This window comes from Apium graveolens, chromosome 9 (genome assembly GCF_009905375.1).
Source record: "Apium graveolens cultivar Ventura chromosome 9, ASM990537v1, whole genome shotgun sequence".
NCBI classification, from domain to species: domain Eukaryota; kingdom Viridiplantae; phylum Streptophyta; class Magnoliopsida; order Apiales; family Apiaceae; genus Apium; species Apium graveolens.
Genome location: NC_133655.1, coordinates 167,304,660 through 167,330,793, shown reverse-complemented (window position 1 = coordinate 167,330,793; position 26,134 = coordinate 167,304,660). Strand labels below are relative to the sequence as shown.

The 26,134-nt window shown below is 34.9% G+C and overlaps 4 protein-coding genes across 7 annotated transcripts; 2 read left to right on the top strand and 2 right to left on the bottom strand.

Annotated features, from left to right (window-relative positions):
- The first annotated feature begins 627 nt into the window (after nucleotides 1-627).
- Nucleotides 628-5,140, top strand: LOC141684229 (zinc finger CCCH domain-containing protein 14-like). Its single transcript, XM_074489100.1, has 3 exons — nucleotides 628-896; nucleotides 2,139-2,199; nucleotides 4,079-5,140. Exons 1-3 carry the CDS (start codon nucleotides 797-799, stop codon nucleotides 4,848-4,850), a joined length of 933 nt encoding a protein of 310 aa, XP_074345201.1. The 5' UTR covers nucleotides 628-796; the 3' UTR covers nucleotides 4,851-5,140.
- A 1,773-nt stretch (nucleotides 5,141-6,913) lies between these two features.
- LOC141687312 (delta(12)-fatty-acid desaturase FAD2-like) lies at nucleotides 6,914-9,386 on the top strand. The gene is made up of 2 exons (XM_074492547.1): nucleotides 6,914-7,055; nucleotides 8,020-9,386. Exon 2 carries the CDS (start codon nucleotides 8,030-8,032, stop codon nucleotides 9,176-9,178), a length of 1,149 nt encoding a protein of 382 aa, XP_074348648.1. The 5' UTR covers nucleotides 6,914-7,055; nucleotides 8,020-8,029; the 3' UTR covers nucleotides 9,179-9,386.
- A 138-nt stretch (nucleotides 9,387-9,524) lies between these two features.
- LOC141687311 (putative E3 ubiquitin-protein ligase LIN) lies at nucleotides 9,525-22,888 on the bottom strand. Of its 4 annotated transcripts, XM_074492544.1 has the most exons (10): nucleotides 22,487-22,888; nucleotides 20,079-21,603; nucleotides 19,837-19,994; nucleotides 17,004-17,258; nucleotides 16,879-16,909; nucleotides 16,152-16,791; nucleotides 15,300-15,444; nucleotides 12,329-12,586; nucleotides 10,542-10,845; nucleotides 9,525-9,862 (listed from the first exon to the last, which is right to left on the bottom strand). In XM_074492544.1, the coding sequence occupies exons 2-10, from the start codon at nucleotides 21,565-21,567 to the stop codon at nucleotides 9,738-9,740; spliced, it is 3,405 nt and encodes a 1,134-aa protein (XP_074348645.1). In that variant the 5' UTR covers nucleotides 21,568-21,603; nucleotides 22,487-22,888; the 3' UTR covers nucleotides 9,525-9,737. The 4 variants fall into 4 exon arrangements, with proteins under 4 accessions (XP_074348645.1, XP_074348644.1, XP_074348646.1 ...); XM_074492543.1 differs by having other exon boundaries at nucleotides 19,837-21,603; XM_074492545.1 differs by lacking the exon at nucleotides 10,542-10,845 and having other exon boundaries at nucleotides 19,837-21,603.
- Nucleotides 22,889-23,913: 1,025 nt separating this feature from the next.
- Nucleotides 23,914-25,922, bottom strand: LOC141682733 (protein THYLAKOID ASSEMBLY 8-like, chloroplastic). Its single transcript, XM_074487432.1, has 2 exons — nucleotides 25,582-25,922; nucleotides 23,914-24,523 (listed from the first exon to the last, which is right to left on the bottom strand). Exons 1-2 carry the CDS (start codon nucleotides 25,765-25,767, stop codon nucleotides 24,176-24,178), a joined length of 534 nt encoding a protein of 177 aa, XP_074343533.1. The 5' UTR covers nucleotides 25,768-25,922; the 3' UTR covers nucleotides 23,914-24,175.
- Between the last annotated feature and the right edge of the window lie 212 nt (nucleotides 25,923-26,134).

Genomic DNA, 26,134 nt, shown 5'->3' with positions numbered 1-26,134 from the left:
TATACTTTTTTTTGGTTGGTTTGGTTATACCATTTATGACCGTCGATCTTTTTAATCAAGTGATCACGACCATTTGATTCAAATATTAAAAGAATATATATTAATCAAACTCTCAGGTTTGAACATGCCAATATCAAATATATATTATTATTTACACATTAATAAACCTCCTCGGTTGGAACCCACCAACGACAAATATTTATATTATTATTTATACACTAGACAATAATCAGGTTTGAATCCCGCCAATAACAAATATTTATATTTATATTTATAAATATACTAATAAGATAATTATTCAAAAAAAATATTATTTTAAATAATATAAAAATATTAATGAAGATTGGTGTTATGGCACGAGTTGTGAGGCTAGTTTTTTTTTTTGAATAAAATCGAACTTGCATTAAACAATCACATCCAAATCCAAAGCATGAACAAGAAAAATAGGTGGAGTGATATACCCACATGAGCTACATTATTCACATGAGTTGTGAGGCTAGTTAATGTAAAAACATGAAGCTATATGCATGACACGAGATTAAGTATACAACCCATAACATAAGCCCACTTAAAATAAAGGCCCAGAAGGAGATAGTACCCAAGCCGCCACGTGAAAAGATAGTTTTAGTCGCCACCGCTACCTGTGTGTACACACCATCAATTCAAGATCAATATCAATATCAATATTTATATATATCGTGAGCCACATCCGTAAAAACCTAGGTGGTTTCATATCATAATAATCTTGAAATAAGCCATATAAAAGAAGATAGGGAGCAGCCCCTTTTGAATCTTGATGGATTTTGAAGGTGCCCGAAAGAGAGGAAGGCCTGACGCTTCTGCTGCTTCCTTTAATGGCAGTAATAATGCTGCTGCTTTCAAGAAGTCCAAACAAGGTTTCACCCCCTTGCTTTTATGTATATAAGTCTTTCAAGAAGTTTGTGTGTGATTTATTAGTGTTTGTGATTGGTTATATATGTGATTTCTCAATTGCCCTTTTGCTTTTTGAAGAGTTTCCTGCTACTTTTGATTTCTCTGACAAACAAGATTCTGTTTAATTGTTTGTTTGTGTAATTAGGCAAGCCTCTTTTGTTTATTTTCCTGCTCTACTTACTGGGCTTTCCCCGGATTTGTGTTCATAAGTTTCCCTTTGCTTTTGTACACAAAACTCTGAGAAATGTTTTTACTTACTACTGTAAATAATTAAATGAAAAGTCTTCCCAGCTCTTGCATAAAATTTCTACTACATTTCTAAGGAATCTGCAAGTGGCCGCAAAATTTGTATAATTCAGTCAAAAAAATCTTATTTCTGTATTAGATTCTAATTTGTGTATATAGTTTGTGTACTTTAGAGCAAGTCCAAGAGTGTCCCTAGTAGTTTCCCTATAAATATCATAAAATATAGTGTCCTAGTAATTTAGGTCATTATTTGTATACATGAACTACAACAAAAATCCTTATTTCTAAGCCCTATTATCATAATAAAAATAAAAAAAAAAATATTTGAAATGTAATAATGGAGGGAAGAGAAAAGAAGTGTGAAAAAGATGTAAAATAAATTTTTTATTATTTAAAGTGAAACAAGGCATGACTGGGATAGCCTGAAAAAAGGGCATTTGAGAGGCGTCCTGGTATTATAAGGCACATTTTGGACATTGTTGGAGCTACGTTTTTTGTCAATTGCCTTAAATTTGATTTAGGACATCATTGAGGCATCTCTTGGACTTGCTCTTACTATGTGCAATGGAAACCAATCGGATTTGAAGGCAACGCTGATTTATTAGTTATAAATAGCAATTTTGTTTTGCATATCACTATATTCTAATCTATATCTACGAAAACTTTATGCAGGGAGAGTTGCATATGTTAACAATTTTATTTATAAAGTTGTTTATAAATATGTATAATATTATAAAACTGTTGTAAGCTGCATTCTATGACCAATTTAATGTATATATCATATATATGTTATGTATATTTAATTGTCAATCATATTTTTAATTTAATGGCTAGAGTTTTGGTGAATGATTATGAGGACATGTTGCGCTTTCACGGGTCACAAGCTAAGCTTATTTAAAGTTTGAAAATTAGTAACTCACTGAAATTTAACCGAGATTAAAATCAATGTTCTGTAACAGAAATGGAGTCCTTTACAACTGGTATAGGAAGCAAATCGAAGCCATGCACAAAGTTTTTCAGGTTCTAATTCTAAACCGTGTAAAATGAATCATGTAATCGTAATTTTATCTTTTGCTTTAAAGCTGTAAGTAATTATTTATACAGTGGTTTTAATAAAAGCAATATGATTTGGACTAATGAATTGGGCATTTAAAGTTGTGTTACAGGTAATATTTCTTCTTAAATTACAAATAACAAGGCCTTTTGAACAGAAATCTTGAGTTGCATACGGGCTGTTGAATTAAGCATTCGAGGCTATTGAACCTTGAAGCAATTTTGTTGGTTGCAAATTTGAGGCTCCTAATAAGGATAATGCCTATATGATACTTATATCCATGAGTATCAGCTGTTGAATATTTCTAGTAAAAATAGTCACGTAAAACTTGCACAGGTTATTGATTTGTAGTTGCATAGGTAAATATGGTTAATCTGGATGATCATATATTCAATTTGGTGATTGGTATACTAGTAGCTGCATTTTTCCCTTTTCTTAAACAGGCTCACCAACGGGTACAAAATATTAACAATAACATGGTCATTGTTTGATAATCCTTATTGCTGCAATCTATGTACACGTCTTGCTCCAGGGAAAATCTATGTTCATATATGATAATTCTGTATATCATTGTCTGTCATCATCATTCTAATGGTTGCTTGTTCATTTTAATGGATAATATTAATCATCTTATGTAGAACTCTTCCTAATCTAGGATTAGCATAGATGACTAATATGACTTGTGAAGATAAATGAAGTTAATGGATTTAGGTGTAGGAAACTCTATTTTAACATTACATTAACTAGGTGGAAAATGTCCTATAATCTTGCAAGTTGCAAATTTTAATTTTTGTTCGTTTCTTGTGGTGTCTATTAGCACAATGTTGGGATTAGAAATAATTTACACTAAATGCTTATATATTTTTAAGTATAAACATATAAGTAGGGTTATCTTAAATTTATAGTAAGTTTTTAGTGTACAAAAGACAATCATCAGAACATTCACATATTACTGTCATTGTCGGAGTAAATTAGTAATGTAATGCTATATGACAGTATGATGAAAACAAATATGTACCACACAATCCTGTTGATTTTAGCCATTGTTACCTAATATAATCAGATGGAACACTATTTATATGTACTTGCAGTTGAAAATATTAAGATTGTGACTTCGAATCTTTGTGCTTGTTTGGTGTGTTTTTTTGCTCTTTTCATGTTTTTTTTTGTCATCAATTTCTCACAATTAAAGTGTAGAGAGTAGACACAGATCTACATATATTTTGCATATCTTCTGGATAGTAGAATAATTAACTTTTAGGATCTACACTTTTACACATGAAGTAGTTAGATCACTTTGAAGGCTTGTTATCAATTTTTTGGCTAGATCTGATTTTTTCTAAGAATAAATTATATAGATGTCATGTAATGAAATCTTGTTTTCTCTAAACAAATTCAAGGCATGCAATCCACTTATACCGGATTCCAAAGGCCCAAACCTACGTATAAAGTTAATGATTATTTACTCAAAGATTTTAGAAAGTCTGGTGAGCTGTTTTGTATTAGAGCCGAACCTACCAATGTTTAAAAGACTCGTGAGTGCGAATACATATTAACTTGTACTCCCTTTATGGCTTTTAGGAATTTCAAATTTGTCATCTGTTACGAGAGGAAATATTTCTTAATTTCTGTTCAATATTTGTTTTGTATAAGGACATAATGTTTGTCTTAATACTTATATAACTTTTGCTGTGTGCTTGATGTCTATGAAGTTGAATGCTTATTGCTATGTGTTTGTGTCTGGACTTGATGTATCTATGTCCTTTGCAGTTATTCTTGTTAGCTGACCTTTTTTATTTATCACATTGTTTGTGACCAAGTCATATTTTTTTAATTGGTGTGCAGCACTTCAGGGTGTCCATTTGGCGAGGGATGTCATTTCTTACATTACGTACCCGGTGGAATCAAAGCCGTGGCCCAGATGACCGGCAACAATCCAGTTCATGCAGCTCCTGCCAGAAATTATGGACAGCCATCATTTGGACAACCTTCATTTCCAGATGGTTCGTCCCCTCCAGCTGTCAAATCCCGTTTGTGCAACAAATACAACTCTGCTGAAGGGTGCAAATTTGGTGACAAATGTCACTTTGCACATGGTGAATGGGAGCTGGGCCGACCAACAATTCCATATCATGAAGACCCTCGTGGCATGGGACCGATGCTTGGTAGCCGGTTTGGTAGCCGCATGGAGCCAACCCCTCCAAACCATGGAACTGCAACAAGCTTTGGGGCTAATGCCACGGCGAAAATTAGCGTTGACGCATCACTTGCTGGAGCGATAATTGGTAAAAATGGTGTTAACTCTAAGCAAATTTGTCGCCAAACAGGGGCAAAGCTTTTCATTAGAGAACACGAGTCTGATCCGAATTCAAGGAACATTGAGCTGGAGGGTAGTTTTGATCAGATTAAACAAGCTAGTCGGATGGTTCAGGAGCTCATCGTGAGCATTGGGTCAGCCTCTGGACCACCACCAAAAAGCTATGCAATGCCTGGTACTGGTCCTGCAAACAATTTTAAGACAAAGCTCTGTGAGAATTTTGCCAAAGGATCGTGCACTTTTGGGGACAGGTGTCACTTTGCACATGGTGCAGAAGAGCTGCGCAAGTCAGGAATTTGAGCAATTGTGCTGAAAATCAATTCAGGTGATCCTGCTGACATCTCTGCTGTGACCATAGTTGGCTTGTTTTAGATTCTTTTTTCACCCTTGGGGAGTCTATGGAATTTCAGCCAAAAATTACAGTATGGAGTTATTGTAGTTTTTGATAATTTAGATGTTGCTCCTCATAAGTAGATCTTTAATTGCCGGCGGTCATGATTTGACATTGAATTGTGTTGCTTTCTTTTAGAATAGACCTGGATTAGATATTGACATATTTTAAGTTGCTTATTGATAAAATGTTTGTGACCTTGAATGAGTTTTGGCTTGTTGGTGTTTATTTTACATTGCACTTGTTTCAGATTCCCGACCTTTGGAGTGGAGGGTAGGGGGGAGCTTTGCAGTTAGCAATGAGATGAATCTTGTTGTTTCTTTGGAGTTGCGTTATAGCAAAGCTGGCTCCTTGTGCAATCATAAAAATAAATCCAAAATGCAGATGTTTTGTTTTGATCTGAGCTTCTCTCACTCCCGTCACACAAATAATTCAACCTTGTTGGTTAAATTGCGCGCACGAGGCATTTAAGCGTTTAAAATTTGTATAACCCAATATCTCAGCCCGCCACAGCACGCCAGACTTGACCACTAATATCTCGCTGCAATAGCCTCATTTTATTATTTTTTATCATTTTTCCTAATTGCCTGTCATTGTCAAAGTCCAGCCGTACAAAGTTGTTTTATTATACTAAAAGCAATAAAATCTAATTATATGTTAATGAGTGTTCTTTTAATCCTATACATGTATGTTTACCGAAGTTATAAATTTTACAAGAGGTATATATAATATTCTATTATTGAAGTCAATAACTTTATATCATAATTTATTTATTAAAATAAAATTCTTACTTCCAATTTCCGTAGTTTCCCCCTTGATAAGTATAGATCACACACATAATAGGGTTCAACAATAGAATTTGGACTCCTCGATATCATGGCTTGGTAGATTTTCCACTTTTCCGCAAGTACATTATTTGACGGCCTTCTTTTCTTCACTTTGGAGCGTAATAAAATTTGATTTTCTTTCAAAACTTATTCCATTCAAGAGTTACATAAAACAAAAGATTTAAAAGAAATTGATTATTATATGATACAAACATGGGATTCTAACTTCATTACTACTTCATTCAATAGCCTCTTTGTTCTTTAACCCACGAACGGACGAATACGGATTCGAGATTAAAAAATGACGCCCCCAATTTATTTTGCATTTAGTTTAGAAACAAGGTCGGCGCCTTTTCATCAACATTTACTTCTTTTATTCTTTTTTTCGAGTTTTAAAAAGGAAAAACAAGTGTAAGGTAAATAAAGTGGTTGCACTTTCACTCGTAGTTAGGGGTGTAAACGAGTCAAATTGTTCGTGAACTACTCCAGCTCGTAAAAAATTCAAATTCGGCTAAAAAATAATCGAGCCGAGCTCGAGTTCGAGCTCTTCGAATTTTTAACCGAGCCGAGCTCGAGCTTCAAATTATTCGGCTCGTAAGGTTCGCGAGCCTTATCGATCCTCTATTATTTTTAATTATAAATATATTTAATGTAAATATTTAATTTTTTTTATATATTATTCATTTTATATCGAGCCGAACTCGAGCCGAACCGAACTCAAGTCGAACCGATCATATTTTGAATTTTTGTTAATATTTAGTGAATTAATACGAGCTTTCAAGTTGAACTCGAGTCTACCGAACCTTTTACGAGCCGAGTTTCGAACCGAACCTTTTACGAGCCGAGTTTTGAACTTGAAATTAAAGACTCGATCGAGTTTGAGCTCGAACTATTTAAATCGAGTTCGAGCCGAGCCTGGTAGTACTTGGCTCGGCTCGGCTCGATTACATCCCTAGTAGTCATTCTCCCGAGTTTAAAAAGGAACGAAATCAAGTGGTAATGACTGCAAATGTGACATACTTGATATTTTTACTCAAAAAATGGGATGAAAGTATTTTATCTCCTAATTAATTACTTTCTTCTCTTTTAATGACAAGAAAATAGAAATATATAAGGGGGTGCCTACTAGTTGTTCAAGTAAACAAAACATTGGAGGTCAAGTTTGAGCTGCGGGAATATAATATGCATGAAATAAAAGGGGTCCTCTTTGTTTATTGTTTGGATTAAATACATAGGCTGATACTCCTCCGTTTGAGTCCAAAGCTCAACTCCTAGCAACTCTACCAGGTTCTCTTCTTTCCCCCCTTGTAGTTTTCTCAGTTTAATCAACTCTGTTAACATTTGTACATAATATCCCTGCTGTTTACTGTTTATAGTTGAGGAGTTTCTACTAGTGGTTTATTTGTGTTCTGATTTTCGAAATCCTGATTCATATTATTAAGTTCCAAGGGGGTAATAATACTAATTCCAATATAGGACACACGATACCTATGTTACATGGATCATCTCTCCCTAACCCTTAAGATGTTTTAGTATAAACTACTAGCTGGCTTCTTATGCTTTTTAACATATATAAATACTTGGCTTTCTCAGTTTCACTAAAATTTGTACCTGTTTTTGTTTGAGCTTCAAGTGTTCTTTCGGATTCTATTTCTGTGCAATTGCGTACAGTGTCATAGCAGAACCACGGATATTATATTTCTCAAACTTAGAAAGAAATCACGCTCTGTGAAAATCTTAATACCGTATTCGTTGTTATTGTACAAGTTCAAGCTCTTTTATCTTTAGTAAACTCTTGGCAAGGTTGATAAACCAGATTGACTAGGAATTGCATACCTCCCTGACAGCATTTTTGCCTGCTCTCTGGTATTCCATGTACTTTGTGTATCTCCCTGACATCATTTTACCTTGATCTAGATCCGTAAGTTGTTCCTCACTGTTTTCTCCTGCACAGTAAAAGTTCTATTAATTGGGACAAAGATATTGATTTCCATGATATATAAAGCTGCATTTGAGAGATTATTAAACCTTTCTTTCGCCTATATTCCCCCGTACAGCTTCTCTATCGAGTGAAACATGAAAACAAGCAGATTGTATGCATAGTTCTGCAAATTGCATTCAATCATTTTCAATAGTCATCATAGGCTTGCAATCTGGAGTTCTTATTTCTTTTTACTTTACTCTAGGGTAACTTGTAATTTGTCCAAAGCCACTTTCTGGGTCTTAAACAAAATTATTCAACACTTTTCAGGTCACAAGTCATGGGTGCGGGAGGAAAAATGACCGTCCCAGCCACAAACGGTGAAATAAAAACAAAGCATAACAGAGCCCCTCATTCAAAACCTCCTTTCACCCTTAGTGAGATCAAAAAAGTTGTCCCTCCACACTGCTTTAAAAGATCCCTCGTTCGATCATTCTCTTACGTTGTTACTGACGTCATCTTGGTCTTTCTCTTCTACTACATTGCCAGCTCTTACTTTCACCTTATTCCTAAGCCTTTCTCATACTTTGCCTGGCCTGTCTATTGGTATTTTCAAGGATGTGTCATCACCGGGATATGGGTTCTTGCTCATGAGTGTGGTCACCATGCATTTAGTGACTACCCGTGGCTCGATGATACAGTTGGTTTCATTCTCCACTCTGCAATTGTAGTTCCTTACTTTTCGTGGAAATATAGTCATAGGCGCCATCACTCTAACACCAACTCTATTGAGAGGGATGAAGTGTTTGTTCCAAAGCCTAAAACTACCATTCCATGGTATTACACTTACATAGACAATCCACCAGGTAGAGTCATGATACTTGCTGTCACACTTCTTCTCGGATGGCCTTTGTACTTGGCTTGCAATGTCGCAGGCAGACCATATGATCGCTATGCATCCCACTTTGATCCTTACAGCCCCATATACAGTAACCGTGAAAGACTGCAGATTTTCATGTCTGATGCAGGAGTTCTCACAATGTCATATGTGCTCTATCGCATTGCTTTAGTTGAAGGATTCTGGTGGATCATATGCTATTTTACAATGCCTTTACTTGTTACAAATGCATTCCTTGTTTCAATCACATACCTGCAGCACACTCATCCTTCACTCCCTCATTATGATTCTTCTGAATGGGAGTGGCTTAAAGGAGCTCTGGCAACTGTTGATAGAGATTACGGAATTTTAAACAAGGTGTTCCATCACATTACCGACACCCATGTAGCTCATCATCTCTTCTCGAATATGCCACATTATCATGCGACGGAGGCAACAGAAGCCATCAAACCAATGCTCGGGGAATATTACCAATCCGACAGTCTTCCTTTCTATAAAGCTTTGTGGAGGGAAGGAAAAGAATGTCTGTATGTTCAAGAAGACGAGGACACTCCAGAGAAAGGGGTGTATTGGTACAAGAACACGTATTAGTATTTGGTTAGTAAACATGCAGGTATTTGTATTCAGCAGGTACAACAAGTGTTAATTTAATGGAGAAAAAATAAATCTTCCTTTGAACAAAAAGGCGCCCTCTGATTAGCGTTTTGATGTTCTCTTTCAAGAAACTCTGTGTCTTTTAATAAAGTGTGTAAATAAGACATTTTGCTGCTTTAATCATATCTATGAGGGTTATAACTAATAGCCAAAATCGTAACATCAGTTTCTTATTGCTGCTAAGCATTACATTCGTATACAGGCACCCTGTCCTGTATCATACATGGGTAATAGGAATATATGCATTAAACCAAAAGTGATTCCAACATTGAAACAAGTAACATGTTTGCACAATTTCATATTCTCCTTCAGTCAGGCTTCCAATCCAAGATTAGAATCACTTAAATTCTTCTAAATAAAACAGGAACTATAGCAAGGCAAATTTAAGAATGTCCGAGTATCACAGTGATCAGGTAAATGTTGATTACAAGGCATAGAGAAAAAGTCTTCTGTTATGTATAAAACGCATCTACATAAATCAGTCTATCCTTTCCGGTCAGACTAAAGACCGTTCACTAAAAAGTGTGGTGTAAAGCTTCTCCGCTGTCCACGTGACTCCTGCAAGGCTTTGGAGGGGAAATTCCAACTCCTGTGCACTTGCTAGTAACTGGATCCTACATTCTGTAGCCCATGAAACGGTTTAGCAAGTTAATATATGTCATTAACGTAATTTTGTACTTTATATGTGATTTGACATGCTTTGTAGGAGTGTATTGGCATCACACGAATGTTGTTCTAGGTTGTCATTAAATGTATATATGGGCATCTATATTTTACACGGTAAACATAGATAATAATTAATATAAAACGCCACAAGATAAGCATGCAGATAATATGGGGGTGTTTGGGGAAGCTTTTTCTCCTCTTATAATAAAAGAATAAGCTCAACAAAACAGTGGCTAAACATTTGATTAAGACATAGCTAAAGGTCCCGAGTAACTTGTAAAGACAACTCTGACAACTATCTAGACTAGCCAACAAATGGTCGGTGCACTGGTTGAGCTCTTGTACCCCCTTGCCGGAGGTCAAGTTCGACTCCTAGTGTGTGCGTGTGTAATTAATTAGCAAAAGAGAAAGAAAAAAATAACTGTATCTAGACTACATATCCAATCACCGTAAGTAAGGGAAACTAAAGCTACAGATGCGGGCGATGCCTGGCACACAATGTTCTATAGATCAAGCCAGAAAACTTGGTCTGTGTTAATGCTTATGCATTGCTCAATTGCTAACAATCCAACATAAAAACAGATACTTTATTTTATTTTCAAGTAAGAAGTTATGTAAATAAGAACTTGCCAACCTGGTATTCTGCTAAAATTTAGCAGAGACATTGAAGCAAGTACTTTGTGTTCAACCCTCTCACTGTTTTCCAAAAATCCTTTAAGCAGGGATATGAGAGGCAATAAGGCAGATCGCCTGAAGTCATGCAATGAAGCAATTGAGGAGCTTAACCATGCTACTGTGGTCAAACATGTCCTCACCAAATCCAACTGACCACAACCCAAACACATAGATATTGTCTCCAAGAATGATTTCCTCCCATCAAGAAGTGAAGCTGACAAGATCCTCAACCACTCTTCATTGGCATCATCTTCATCGGTATCCTATAGATAGAGGCCGACTTCAAAATTGTACACACAAATAAAATAAAATGATAGGCAACTGTTATTGTTTTTCATATTGCATGCTGAAACCTCCTTGCATATCTACATAGTGATGGTAAAATCGAATCAATTCTCCGTAATCATCCGTCATCGCCAATAAACGCCTTCACGAACCAGAGTTACTGACACTCTAAGACATCGAGTCATTGAACCCTAATCTACTGACGACCTTTTGAAAACAGGAATATTAACTGATTTCTGAAGGAATAATCATTTATGTTGCCATTGTCTATAATAAACAATGTTATCCGGCATCACCTGTGTGGCATCTATTACAGTATTCCTTCTGGAAGGTTGTTAATATCAGAAAAGTGAAAATTATCGTGCAACATTTGTAATGTTATAATGATGTTATGCACTGCCTCTATGGAGGTTAAGGGACCCAACAAGATAGATCCAAGCTTACAAAAGGTATGTTAGTAGTGTCTGAAAATCTAAGAAACAGGGACACTTGGGTCGCATGCCAAGTCCCCTTGTCGGATACTCGGATACTCGGACACACGTATCCCTATATCGGACGCGGATTCTTCCATGATACTAATCTGAAATTTTATCTTTAGAAATTTTGGTCAAATCTATTTTAGCAAACTACATTAACAAAATTAAGTATCGAAGTTTATTAGTTAATACAAAAGTATTGATTATCGTATTCATTTTTGCATAAACTAAAAGATTTTACTTGTATTTTTGTGTTTTAGATTAATAAATGATGCATTTGATTCATTTTTATGCAATTTTTGTTTTTGCTAGTAGGTTTTATTATGTTTAACATGAAATATATATAAATTTTTTGTTTATTTTTCCCGTGCCCCCCCCCCCCCGCGCACAAGTATCCCCATATTATTATATTTGTCGAATTCCCGTATCCCGCACTATGTACTACACTCCTGCACCTGTGTCCTTACTTCCTACTGAAAATTAATGAGTATGCCTCAAAGAGTAAGTGCAGGATAACAAGCTTGCACAAACTTGAGAATAATTGTAATTTGCAGAAATGGTTGCATGTGGAAGTTCCTAGATTGTTACAGCCTTGAGGAAAAATTGAAGATCTAGAATCAGCAAGTTGTTGGATATACATTACTAGCAACTATCTTACAGTGAAAGGGAATATGTATCAAACGAATCGCATTATAAAGTACATGTAATAATCTATATGTTGAAATACCATGTAAACATAACACATAGAGACTGTGCTTACAGTTAAAAACTTGATCAGATTCAGATATATACTACAAGTACCAGCTTTTTTTATCAGATTGTTGTATCGATCCTTGGGTAATTACGTGGCGATATTGATAGGAAAGCCCATATACTTGTGATATAGTTCAATGTACATAAAACAGATATAAAAAACTTAATCCATGTAAAGAGGTACTTATAGAGAACAAGGTGGGTCAGAGACAGCATAAGAGAATGAACATACCGAGGGGATGCAGTTAGCTGGTACTATGTCTTCTTTCGAATCGATTATTTCAGGTTCATGACAATCAATAAAACCAGCTTTTTTTAGGATCCAATCCTCTATCATTACCTTCCCACTCAAAGAGAAACGCCCTCCCAGGACAAGAAGCGCATTGCAACATTTTTCTCTAATCTTATCGTCTGTTAAGCCGCTTTCTAGAGCCACAGCTATAGCATTTACAGCTTCTTCCCGATATATGCTGTACTTTTTGGGAGCTATCTACATGTTGAAAAACATAGAATAGCTTAAGCACGAGTGACAAGTTTGCATTAGCTTAAGGGTATATTTACCTACGAAAATAATCTGAGAGCAAAAAAGCTTATATTTCATAAATTATACTACTCTGTAAAAACATGAAAATAAAAAACAAATTCTTTGCAATTCAGGTGAAGATTCACTTTTTAATAATCACCTATGGTCCCCGACAGATCAAGATCATGACTGGCAAACAGATCAATATAAATGAGATGAAAGCTCCAAAAGGACAAGTATTTGCACAAGATTAATTTACACATTGTGATGTTCAACAGTTGGTACACTGCATTAAGTTATTGTATATTTATCAACTTCTGTCAAAACCATGTAACAAGGTCCACCAACAGTTGAATAAATATAGGCAAAAGTAGCAACTGTGCACACATGTATATTTTACCTAATTTGACCAACTTGAGCCTCTGCCCCTGGGTCCAAGTGCAGTGAATTGTAAGCATGAAAAAACATATATAAGTTCAGAAAATATACTAATAAATAATTACAAGAGTAATTAGAAGGCAGAGAATATTTGAAACTTTCATCAAATATTCAAATGATCGTATCAGACTAGAATGTCATATATCTTGGAAGATTTATTCAAGGCCCGAGATGCAAAACTCTCCAATACAAGACATAATTCTTATCTAAATGTGGCACATAACTTGCAGGAGATATCTACTATATATGTATTATCTGAAATTAAACAAATTTTTTTATCGTTCCAAGTTTAAAAATTTCAGCAAAACAGGTAGTTCAAGCAAATATATAAATGAATATAAATAGTAAATTATAAGGGATCTATTGATTCCTGCTTAAGCTCTTATCTTAAGATGTAAGAATATGTGTAATATAATAAATAAGCTCAAGAATTCTATAATCAGAAGATATAAGTAAAAGTTGTAGACAAAGTCAGGCACTTCAGTTTACGAATATAAACAGCACAAAAGTGTTAGTGTTTGAACTAATAAAAGAAAGAGAGAAAATATAGAGAAGTAGTGAATAAAATGAGATACATACTTCTATTTTATTTCTGATAACCAACGTGTGGTTTTATATACTAGAAAATACTAAAACTCCTAAAAAATATAACTTATCTTATCTACTAATTATTTGAAAAACACCTAACAAACTAATCAACAAAATTTCAAGAAAACAATTCAAATAATTTTGAATTATTCTCAACACTCCCTCATAATTCAAAATTCAAAATTCTAAAATTAATTCGATGATGTTGTACTTCCACCATCATCATTGTTGTTGGAGCCCTTCTCTCCACAGTTTCATTTGGGAGCCCTTCTCTCCACAGTTTCATGTTGATGTACTTCTCACCAATGTACACATTGGAGCACTTCTCTCCAATATCAAAATAGTTCTTCATCAAATAATTGACACTTCTTCCGTCTTGACTCTACAATACTTTTGCACATGTTCAAACCTCTTGCATTTAAAGCATTTAGGCCTTTCCTTGTTCCAACAATCTTTTTCTTCATGCCCATTCTTCTTACAATGACCACATTGAGTAAATTTTATTTTTTGCTTTTGAGTTTTTGCCAAAAAAGCTCCTTCAACCGCATTTTCAGTTTCTTTGTTTCTCATCGCTCTTCTTTGTTCATGAGCTTGCAGAGAATTAATTAGTTCGGATAAAGATAGTTCACTTATATCTTTTGAATCTTCAAGAGATGAAAGTTTTGACTCAAACCTTTCGGGCAAACTCACAAACAGCTTCTCTACAATTTTGCTACCAGGTACATCTTCTCCCATCAGCCGCATTTTGTTAATAACACCCATCAAATTATCATAATAATCTTGTATAGTGTCTTTTTCTTTCATGGCTAAAGTCTCAAAATCCCTTTTGAGATTTAAAACTTGCATCCTCTTTATTCTTGCGTTGCCTTCATACAATTCTTTTAGCTTATCCCAAGCCTCTTTTCCTGTTTCACAAGTCATAATTCTTGTGAAAATCGATTCTGACACGGCCGTATGAATAATTGATAAAGCTCTTGGACCCTTACTTGACTCATTTTCATGAAGCTTGATTTGATTTAGAGTACGGTAAGAGGTTGTATCTCCCTCTCACTTTCCACCCATGTCCATAAACCCAAACCTTTTAAATGAGTTTTCATCTTAACAGCCCATACTTGATAATTTTCACCATTAAAAAATGGAGGAGAAAGATTTGGTGTTTGATTTGAAGACATGGCTATGTTATATCACAGACCCTTAAGATCAATAAGGCTCTGATACCACTGTTAGTGTTTGAACTAATAAAAGAAAGAGAGAAAATATAGAGAAGTAGTGAATAAAATGAGATACATACTTCTATTTTATTTCTGATAACCAACGTGTGGTTTTATACACTAGAAAATACTAAAACTCCTAAAAAATAGAACTTATCTTATCTACTAATTATTTGAAAAACACCTAACAAACTAATCAACAAAATTTCAAGAAAACAATTCAAATAATTTTGAATTATTCTCAACAAAAAGCACAATGAGTACAACTAGCCTTCAGAAAAAAAAATATATCTACTTTTGTACCGACAGTTTGCAGCGAATGAAATTCCACTTCATGTTATACAGGGAAAATAATACTCTTCAGTAAGAGTATAGAAACTAGATATACAATCTATAACAATTGACACATAGTACACCAAAATCCATTTTGTTCAAGAGCTTACCAGAAGGTCTAGGTGTAAAAGGAGAACTGCCACTGAAGGCCTCTGATCTGAGGGGCAACTCTGGAGATAAATAAGTAAAACATGCATAGTGTGCACCATTTCCTTGTTTTCTAAGCCGCTTAGGAAAGAGCAAACATCTATCCTCCTGGAATTCATTTATCAATTCTTTATATCCGTAAGTAAGCGAATCAGAGACCATATTTACAACACAAGTATAGCAGACAAAAGAAAAGGTACTCCCTTACGACCCCATGCAATCGCTGATTGACATAAATTTCAAATATCTATTGTATTACAAAGAACAAAAACACCTGGAAAGGTTTCTGCCCAATATGTGGCCTCCATAACAATGTGATAATACATATACTGATTCTGGGTCTATTGGGAATCTAACATGCATGGTTACCCCCCCCCCCCCCTCCTCCTCTTCCCACCCACCCACACACAAATGCAGTGACTTCAAAAAAAACAGACAGGATGTGCCATGCTCACAATTCCACTCAAGGAAACAGTCCATAGAAAGTTGTGCATAGAAAATAAGACAGTCCCTCACTGTGTTTTCTCTGGTTATGTAGCTGGCTGACCATGCCATGTAGAATAGGCAGAGAAAGCATCATATGATCAGCTTCTCATTTTCTTTTCATTTGAATGATAATAATAGTAAAAATGAATACATAAAGAAGGAATGGTAACGTAGAATTTCAGACAACATCTTGTGGATACCCCTTGACTTGTAAAACTCACAAAAATTAGCATCTAATTCGGATATATGGCATGAGTGCAAGTCATACCAAGTGGAAAGGTGCCCAGAATAACACATAAAAGTCAAAGAAAGAAAGAACAAAAGAGTACCTATTTAAGCAAATTAGTTTGACCAATAGTGAGACAGCATTTGCTATTGACTTAGCCTGCTTGCAGTGAAGAAGCTCAACAAAACAATTTTTTTCAATGTTTCTAGCTATATGATTTCTGCAACCAGAGTCTGCTTCGATACAGTGGCACAACAATGCTGCAACAATTGTTTTCTCTTCCAAGTTTCCAGATCCAAACCTTCGTATAAAAAACTGCAGTCCTCCAAGAGAGATAAGGAGTTTGACTTTTCTAATTCTTTCATCTCTGCTAGAGAAAGTAAGAAGATGCTCAAAAATAAAAACAGCTGCTTCATCCTTGACCTCATCCCCTACATTCATTGCAAGCTGGCCTGAAAAACCTAATAGAGTTCTGCAGTGCTCAAATTTCCATGTATCAACAACACGTTTCAAAATGAAGTTTGTCAGGGGCAAAGCTTGATACTCTAGTGTAACTCCCGAAATTGGACATGTCTTGTGTCCTTTATCAAACCATTGTCTAAGAGCTTCGGTCTCAAAAGTTTGTCCAGTCTCTAAAGTGACGGGTTCCTCAAAACATAGTCCGCTTAAAGGACAGATAAAGTCCTCAGGGATGCTCAAGAGGGAAGAATATTGAACAAAAGAGTCTGAGTTTTTATTCCAACCTGCAGAGTAAAATATCAATAGGGGTATCACACCAATAATCATACATACAATAGAGAAAAAACAACTTCCTAAGGTTTTTCACCAACCACATTGATGGAACAACATTGGACGATTTGCCTGCACCTCACATTGGGAAAACACACTATTAAGAAGAGCAAATATTTAATGATTTGAACGATTACTATGGTAGTTAAAAAACGAGTTAAATTACCAAGGGCTTGATATGATGTGCATCTTTATCAGGCAAAAGAGATGAATTGATGTCATTAAGACATTCTTCAGTCTGCGGAAAATTGAAGACAGCTTTTGCAAGTTTCTTTAATGTAAGCTCATTCACTTTTGTATATGAAAGTTCATGAAGCCCATTGGCACTTTCTTCTAGTTGCAGCTGATAGGCATCATCAAACTTGTCAATGAATTTTATCTCACCGGAACCAGATTTGTGACATGCTGTTAGTCCATCTTCCTAAAGTTTGTGAACAATTGTATTAGAGCAGAAGTCATCTCAATGTATAATAAGAACTAGAAAATGTCAAACTAACATCAAAGCGCATTTAAAGTCTTAACCCTTTAGTTATACTGGCTTAAATTAAGATACATATTACCCAAGTAGTCTGTTACAATTTCAAAACTGATTTGTACAGAAATATACACTAGACTTTCTCTTTAAACAGATTATCATGCCTCTATAAAGATAAGTTTCTAAAAGTAAAAGAAACTTATCTGAGCAAATGCAAGCAATCTAAAACTGAAAAGAAAAATTAAATAAATGAATGATTTCAAGATGGTAGAATACAGTCAGGGATGGAGCTACGGGTGGTAATGGTTGGCGAGTAACCGCCACCCAAAAGATTGGAACTCTTACATGGTCAGTAATAATTTTTGTGTGTGTGTGTATGGTAACATTTATTTGCTGCTCTAAAAGCATAAGCTATTAGGCAGTGAGTGTAACAACGAATCTGTCTAACACACCACTTTACATGTGACTTTAACATACTACTAGAACCAAAGAGCATGCATCTACTTTAACATACCAAAAGAAGCATATGCAAGGAAGAATACTAAAGTCTGTTAGAAAGTGAAAACTTTGACCTAGTTACGATTCACTCTAGATGGAATTTCCAGAAACTATTGATCGGAGCTTGTTCCTCGATATGAGGACTTAAGGTTTCATGTCTCTAAGACATTTTTTTAGTGGAATGCCTAAATAAGTCGAGGCAAAATTGTTTGCTTGAAATGGGTTATGTGGATTTTGTCCTACATCAATATTTTACTGAAAAGGTCTTGAGTTTATATAGCATCTTATGTTAGTGTTGTTTGCAACTAACTACCAGCATGAGTGGAATGCTTGTTTGGCATGGAGCTTGTGTGGGCCTAGCGCACACACCCGTGCGCTGCTGTCCGACCGACTCGGGTCGAGTCAAAGGGCGATTTGGGAGAATGTCTCGTGTCTGCGAGGCGACTTGGCGAGAACTCTACTTATCTTTTTATTACAGGCTTTACTGCTGACTAGAGGATTGATTAAGGTAAAATCCTCGGTTCACGAAAACGTGTTGTTAGGTCAACACAACTCCTGACTTGTTTTCTACTTACAATAATTTCCATTTTAATTATAATTCAGGTTAAATTTAATTGATTATTTGATTTGAAAAAAAATGTATAATAAATAAAACCTATTTCTAATTTAATTGGGTTTTATTTTGGAGGTTATATATATAATCTTAAGACCCTAGAGGCAAAGATAATACGAACACATTTTATTCCCTTTGCCTATCCCTGCTACATATTACAGAATTGTATAGATCTTTAGGCGAACTGAGGTGGTGGTGGTGGTTGTTAAACATCACCGAATCGTTAAACAACACCGGACTGTGACTAAGGTGTTTCATGTTGTTTTATCCTAGAAGATTCATCGTGTTTTGAATTTGATTCTTATTTGCATGTTCTTGAATTTGTAATATAATATAGAATATATATACCCTATTATTGCTGTAATTATCCAACAAAGTCAACCTTGGTTAACCAAGTCTCTGACAAGCAATCACTTAACGAATTGCTTTAGTCGCTTCAAAACAGGCCAAAAGTTTACGTCGTCTCCTACTAGGCTACTACTAGTAAACTTCTTTTGGCTAGCAAAAATTGTATAAACTATCCAAATAGGCATGCATTATTTAATAAATAAATTATTATAAACATCTGTTAATAGGGAAAAATATACACTCTGAATATACACTGTGGAGACTATTGTTTAAATGCCTCAATTATAGACATGTCCTAATATGCCTATAGGATAAATAAAAGCAACTCCAACCTAACACTATAGCACTATTATAGTGCAAGTTATAGTGTTCATTCCAACCCAACACTATAATGGTGTCAACAATGACTCCAAATTTGGTGTCAAAAGTACATTTGATATATTTTTTACACCAATTTGGTGTATTTCAGAATTCCAACTATGTCCAAGTATTAGTTTGCAAAAAAAAGTATTTCCTTCATCTCACATATATAGCCTATTATATCCCAACAAGATACTTACTTCTGGAAATGTGAGAATATCGTGTCTTTTTTATTAACGTTTAGTGTAAGATATAGTATAAATGGGTTGGAATTGATTTTGTGAATAGTGTACTTTTCACAGTAATATAGTGTAAAAGCTACACTATTTTATTGTTGTGGGTTGGAGATGGTCTAATACTGAAAAAAATACACTAATCACAACTGGAAAAGCTTCATGGTAATTACTGATTGTGACCTTAGCTAAGCACAGAAACTACTGGCCTCTGCACACTGATGGGTAGAAGGAAAATATTTTTTACATATTTCTCTTTTCAATGTAGATTCTCCTCCAGTATTGAACTTGGAGCCAAAATCTTTATTACACTATGAATATCATAAAATCGTAAAGAGTGCAAAGAGATGAATCAGATATTTAAAGAGAGGGCATCTCTTATCACACTTTTTTCATTCAGTCACAAATTTATTTGGTGGACTAAAACCTTATAAGCATTAAAAAACGGCAAGTTATACACTGAAACACTTACATGGTGTACAATTTCTTGTTGGATTAATAATTCCTTATAAACAGCAGCATCAGAAGAATATGTTAATGTTTCCTTGTCTTCGACTACAGAAGCAGTCGAGCTTCTTCTGCTTATCTCAAAGTTTTCCGCTTCTTCAAAGTCTACCACATGAGCTGCCCCTGACTTGTTGAAACTACCTAGATCTGAGTGATATAGTTTTAGACTGAGCATTGGCTGAGATGAAAAAGGAATATGAGGATTACCCGTATCAGAGTAGTTGCTGTTTAAAACTCCTCCATTAACTCCCTGAATAGATGCTGAAGGAATACGAATAGAGGGAATAGTAGGAGCTTCGACACCCTCTGTCAGCCAGTCCTTGTAATAAGCTGCAAACTGGTACGTACCGGAGTCCATTATTTCATTATTAACTTTCTCAAGAATTTTTAATTTTATTTCCTTTCTTGGTGCATCAACTAGAGAATCAGCCTCATGATTGTACCATGCCTTTATATGTGAAAGATGAGGAAGAAATATATCATTCCACAGTTCGGGCAATAAACTTGTTCGAGCTGGGAATGGAGAATCACAGAACACTTGTAGAAGATGCTTTGCTGCAATCCTATCTTTCTTCTGAAGCTTGTAAATCACAGACAAATAGAGATGAGCACATGCTGACAACTTAGAATTGGGAATTCCTGAAGTATAACCATCTTTCAAATCATTAGCGTTAAGGCCAGTAATGACACTAAGATGCAAAGATGCCTTTTTCAGCTCCGTTGCAGTTGCAGATTCTTCAGCAGCTCTTTCAACTGTTTCTATCGCTTGTTCTAGATTTTCAATGACTTTACTTTCAGTATTGATGCCTTCCTCCAGCCCAACAAAATTAAGGGAAGCGAAACAATTGTGACGAAGTGATGCCTTAAAGTCCCCATCTATAAAAAATCGTTTAATGTACCCCGTTAGAATTGATATCATAGCTCGAACAGCAATTTCATCAAGAGCAGGTTCTACTGGAGCCTCTTCAATCTCTTGCTGCCTACGATGTTTACTTTCATCGAAGCTTTTGCTGTTCTGTGAACCTCCGTCTGGTCTGTAGTTGGAAGCCTCAGTTTGTTTCATGCTTTTACGGTTATTAAGTCTGGAACTCACGTGCCCAAGCAGATTTTGGTTGGAACTGTTACCACGCCTTTTGTATTCCTGTAAATTCTTCCCTGACATATTCCTCGCTGTCGCAATTCCACCACTTCCATTTGAAGCCTTACTTGTACTTCCAGAAGGACTATACACTTCATTTGAATATATATCTGCATATCTTTCATCTTGTTGCAACCCAGTTTCAACCTCGTAATGATCTAGATCGGCCTCAACTATCTCATTGTCTGGTAAAACTGCTGACGACCTAATGCCAAAGCTCTTACCGCCCCTGAAATCCAAAGAATTTTTCCTCTTAGGTTTCGGCATAGCTTCTCTTTTCAAATTCCCATCTAAAACCTCCCTTCTAAAAAGATCATCCCTGGGTACTGATCGTATATCCTTAATTTTATCACTTTGAAGCTGCGGTATATCGGATTTTGTCTTTTGTGTTCTCCTTGCACGAGTTACACCAGGTGAAAGACCACTTTTATTTTGATCATAATTTGAGTAAAGAGGTCTACTTGACGGTTCTGATGAAGTAGAAGTTCTAGAAAGTGACTTTAGTTTCCTACTCTTAAAACCTTCCTTTGCAAGAAGATCCTCCAATGACATTGCCATTCAGGCTTACTTCAGAAAACCTTTTGGAACCCAATCCTGTTATTTCAATAAAACTATACGTCAAACACTGTCTTACAGTATTTTGTGGTAAATCTCTACATATAGACTTAAAAAGATACATGTTCTATCATATTATGCAGGCTTGGCTTTCTCATCCCAACGTTGGAGATGGAAAAGTCTGACCAAAATGATGCATCAATAAGAATTCTGAATAATAGGACCTATTACACTTATATACTCATTTTATCAAAATTAATCGGTACTTAACACGACACTTAGTTGTCACTTATACAACCAATAATCGAAACCTGAATTTGTCACCCCAAACTAAGATACAAAGTTCCATTGGATACAGTTAACAGAATCATTTTATGTTACGTTAGAAAGGATGAAATTGGATCATATGGAATTGATTTTTGTAATAATTTGTGGAGAGTTCCATTCTATTCCACACACATTGAAATAAACTTCAAATCCACCAACATGAGAATACATGCATATTCACCTTCCTACTCATTTTATTACGAACTCCGTCATAAAATCTTTGAGCCCCTTCTTTTTTTTCACTCTTCCGTTCTTTGTGCATAATTCCCATACCAACCCCCCCAAACAAAGTTACAAAAGTCATTTCCTCAATCATTTAGCCCCATCACATCATCTTTTCTGTCAGGAACATATAACTCAAAATACTCTTGAACTCTAACACTACAAACATTCATCTCTTTGCAGAACTGAACTAAACCAGAAAGTACAAGATTTACTACTACATCACAAAGCAAAAAAAAAAATCAAAATCAAAATTTTCCAGCTTTAATAAAAACAAGACATAGCAACAAAAACACTAAAAGTAGGCATCACAACAAGCTAAAAGTGAAATCAAGAAACAACCCAGATGATAAAAAAGGCAAAAAGAAAATACCCTTTTGAGCTTCTTTGTGAATACAAGTTGATGAACCTCCACCCAACACAAGAAACAACAATATGTATTGAATAATTAAGTAAAAAAAAAAGACATGGGGTTTGAATAATAAACCAATAGGAGATTATAAAATGAGGTTTGGAGTATTGAAACAAGATCGAAAGAGACTGATTCTTGAGTTGGTGAGTAAACAATTTGCATTATTGTAATTTGTTTATATGAAGTAGGCAAAGAGTAAGGAGAGGGATTTGAGTAGGCAAATAGAAGGAAGAAGAAAATGGACAAAGTAATTAGGACAAATATAGGATCTTTGAGTTGTGTAAGTGTTCTATGTAAGCATATGTCAGCTCTACTTGCAGGCCTTTGTCAGTTGCCGCCAAGGTTTTGGCATTTTTTTTCTTCTTTATCACTAATTCATTTTTCAAATTACTTTTAATTTAAAATATCCTATTTTAAACATTAGGGTATGATCCATCATCATTGTTGTATTAATCTTTCTAGTTGATTTACGTCCTTTTTATACTGAACAATATACGCACATCCAATACACAGATACGCACATCTTTTGCTAATTTCTATACTGAACAATATACGCTCATCTTTTTATACTGAACAATATACGCTCATCTTTTGCTAATTTCTGCTACTAAACAATATACGCACATCCAGAACCCATAAAAATAAGGTACGTGTCAAGATTCCTAGAGAACCGTTATTTAAATATTTAAAATACACAGATTATGCACAAGAGAACTGGCCTAAAGGTGGAGATTGCAAATTATGGTTTACAACAGTTGTCTCTAGATCCATAAAGAACACCGCTTCCATTAGCTACACCATAGCATGTTGGAGCTATAGATGCTTGAACTTGGCTTCTGACATGCTCAGAACCTAATGTGGTTTGTTGCTTGTAACCGCTGTGTTCAACTCCACAGTTCATTCCCACTCCAAGATCAAGGCTAATGGTGCTACAATCTTCTGGTCTGACTCTTGACATACCACTAATAGGTGCAGATCCTGACACATCATGGCTATTCGTCTTTGCAGCAAGAACATCTTGATTGTGTTTTCCCTAGTATGTAGTTATAACTGCTTCTGGATCATGCATTCTCCTCTCCACATGAATACCAACAATTGCAGTGCCCATGTACAAGCACCAAACTAAGTAACTAGCACTCAGGGGAAACCTGTTCCTTATTTGAAGTTGCATCAAAATCTATGCACTACCTATCAAAAAGGGCAGTGACAGGGTCTATAAAACACAACTTAATTTTACCACTCATGACAACCTCTGATGGCACAAAGATCGCTGATAATACAATTGTGGAACAGCTACATTATGTATAGAAGACACTTGCCAAAGACTTACCATGCACCTATTTGGCAGTTGAACACTTTTTTGGATCAGGTTCTAGCAACATCAAATCTATACCTCAAAAACTTATATAATTTCATTTCACATACAAAACAAACGATAATTAAGAAATGGGCCAAGATAACTGCAACTTAACTGATTTACGAAACATACACTAAAATGCCATCTAAGTTAAATATACCTTAATAAAAATTGTACTTTATCAATTTATACTTGATGGAATTTCAATACAGATATATAATGATAGACAGAATACGTTAATCAGGAAAAATCTCCTCTGGATCATATATCTCTTCTGGTGAATCATATATACGTTAATCAGGAAAAATCTCCTCAAAATCTTCTTTGACTTTGTTTCTCAAAAGAGGATGTGACAATAATCCCTTTAACAGAATCCTGAAAGGCAACTCCTCCGGTGGATCTGGGGATTGTTTCATGTCTTCAAAGATATTCATGGCATCTGCAGGAGACCCATTCCTCAAAATGCCCCGTATGACTTCAGTGTACATTTGGGAATCAGGGTACAAGTTTTCCTTTCTCATGCTATCCCACAATAGCATTGCCTCGTCCATCTTTTTGCTTTTAGCTAATGCAATGATCAAGTCCTTGTACAGATAAACATCTGGCCTATACCAATCTTGCTTTTTAATCACCCAAAACATCTGAAATATAATAACACAAATCATACATGTAATCCCCATGCCATCATTCAATTATGCAAACAGTAGAAATGTTGACAACATGTATCATATATTCTGTTTCCTTGCAACTCAATGACTTCGAAATATGCCAAGCAAATTTATAAAACAATGTACATGAATTACTATGCAAATTTAACAATTAAGAACATGTAACCAACTATCCTACTTCACAACCTTTTCTTCTTTTTGGGCTTTGTGGACTTCAATTCTGAAAATTATTACCAAAGTACTTCCTCCATGGTTTTGTTCACAACTGATAGTCATTATTCTTTATACAAGATAATTAAATTCATGTCTCCTGATCTTTTAAGTATATAATTCACCTGTGACTAGTGCTCATTCACAGAAAAGTATTTCATTCTTATACAAGGAAAACATTTACATGGCCAGACATGATCAATAAGACCGCAATAAATAAAACAAAAACAATACGTAGCCTCTGCCAACACAATATCTAAATTCTTAGGCTACACATGCATACAAGATAAACAAAGGCTTTATTGCTACCAATAAAACAAAAATAGATTTACAAACTTTGTTCTACATTTCCCTACATTTTTATAGAAACATCTTAACCACTGGGAATTATAAAAACAGATTTTTTAAAATCCACTTCTTTCATAGTTGATATAGGTTTTATTATTGTACATTTTGTTAAAGTGATACCATATTCTTATCAATATTATGGTTACACATTATTATGCCATAAAGGACAATCAAAAGTCCTAACAATAATATCTTGTTCAGCAAAAATAATGCATCAAATTCAAGTATACCACACTGGATTTAATAATTTATAACAAGTTTTATTGACTTCAACTACAGCCAGAACCAATTTCAAAACTAAACACTAGCAGTTCTTGGACAAAATAATTTCTCAAGTTCCTTATTTCACTTCCACTATTTTCAGGAAGTAATTTAATCATACATCAACTAGACAATGTGTGTGTGTGTGTGTGTGTGTGAGAGAGAGAGAGAGAGAGAGAGAGAGAGAGAGATTTAGTAAAATAAGATCAAACCTTTACGGCCAAAGAAACCTCTTCTTGACGTTCAAGCTCATGAAGAACAGCCACCATATCCATTTTCAACGATCTCAAAACATGAGTTTTGATAAACTTACCAAGCTTCTCATCATCATCCTCGAATCTTTTCAAACCCAATATCACAAAAATTGCTTCTTTCCCAATCAGCTTCTTCCCCATCATGATAATTTCTAGCCAAATAATCAGATAATATCAGGGCTTTGTTTGAAATTTGTAATCGGCTTGTTGAAATTACAGGGCTTGTTAAATTGGGTATCTTGATTAAATTTCTCACTAGTAAAGATGTGTATGATACAACTACATATTATAACGTATGACGTTATATTTTACATTGATATATTTTGTGACAAATTTAATCAAGATATCCAATTTATACAATATTATGATTGTGTACAAAATATATCACAAATATACGTTTAAAATTTTCAATATTATAATTATGTACAAAATATATTACAGATAAATATTGTATAACATATAAAATATATCAAATACAAGTCGAGTATCTATCAATATGTATGATTTTTAT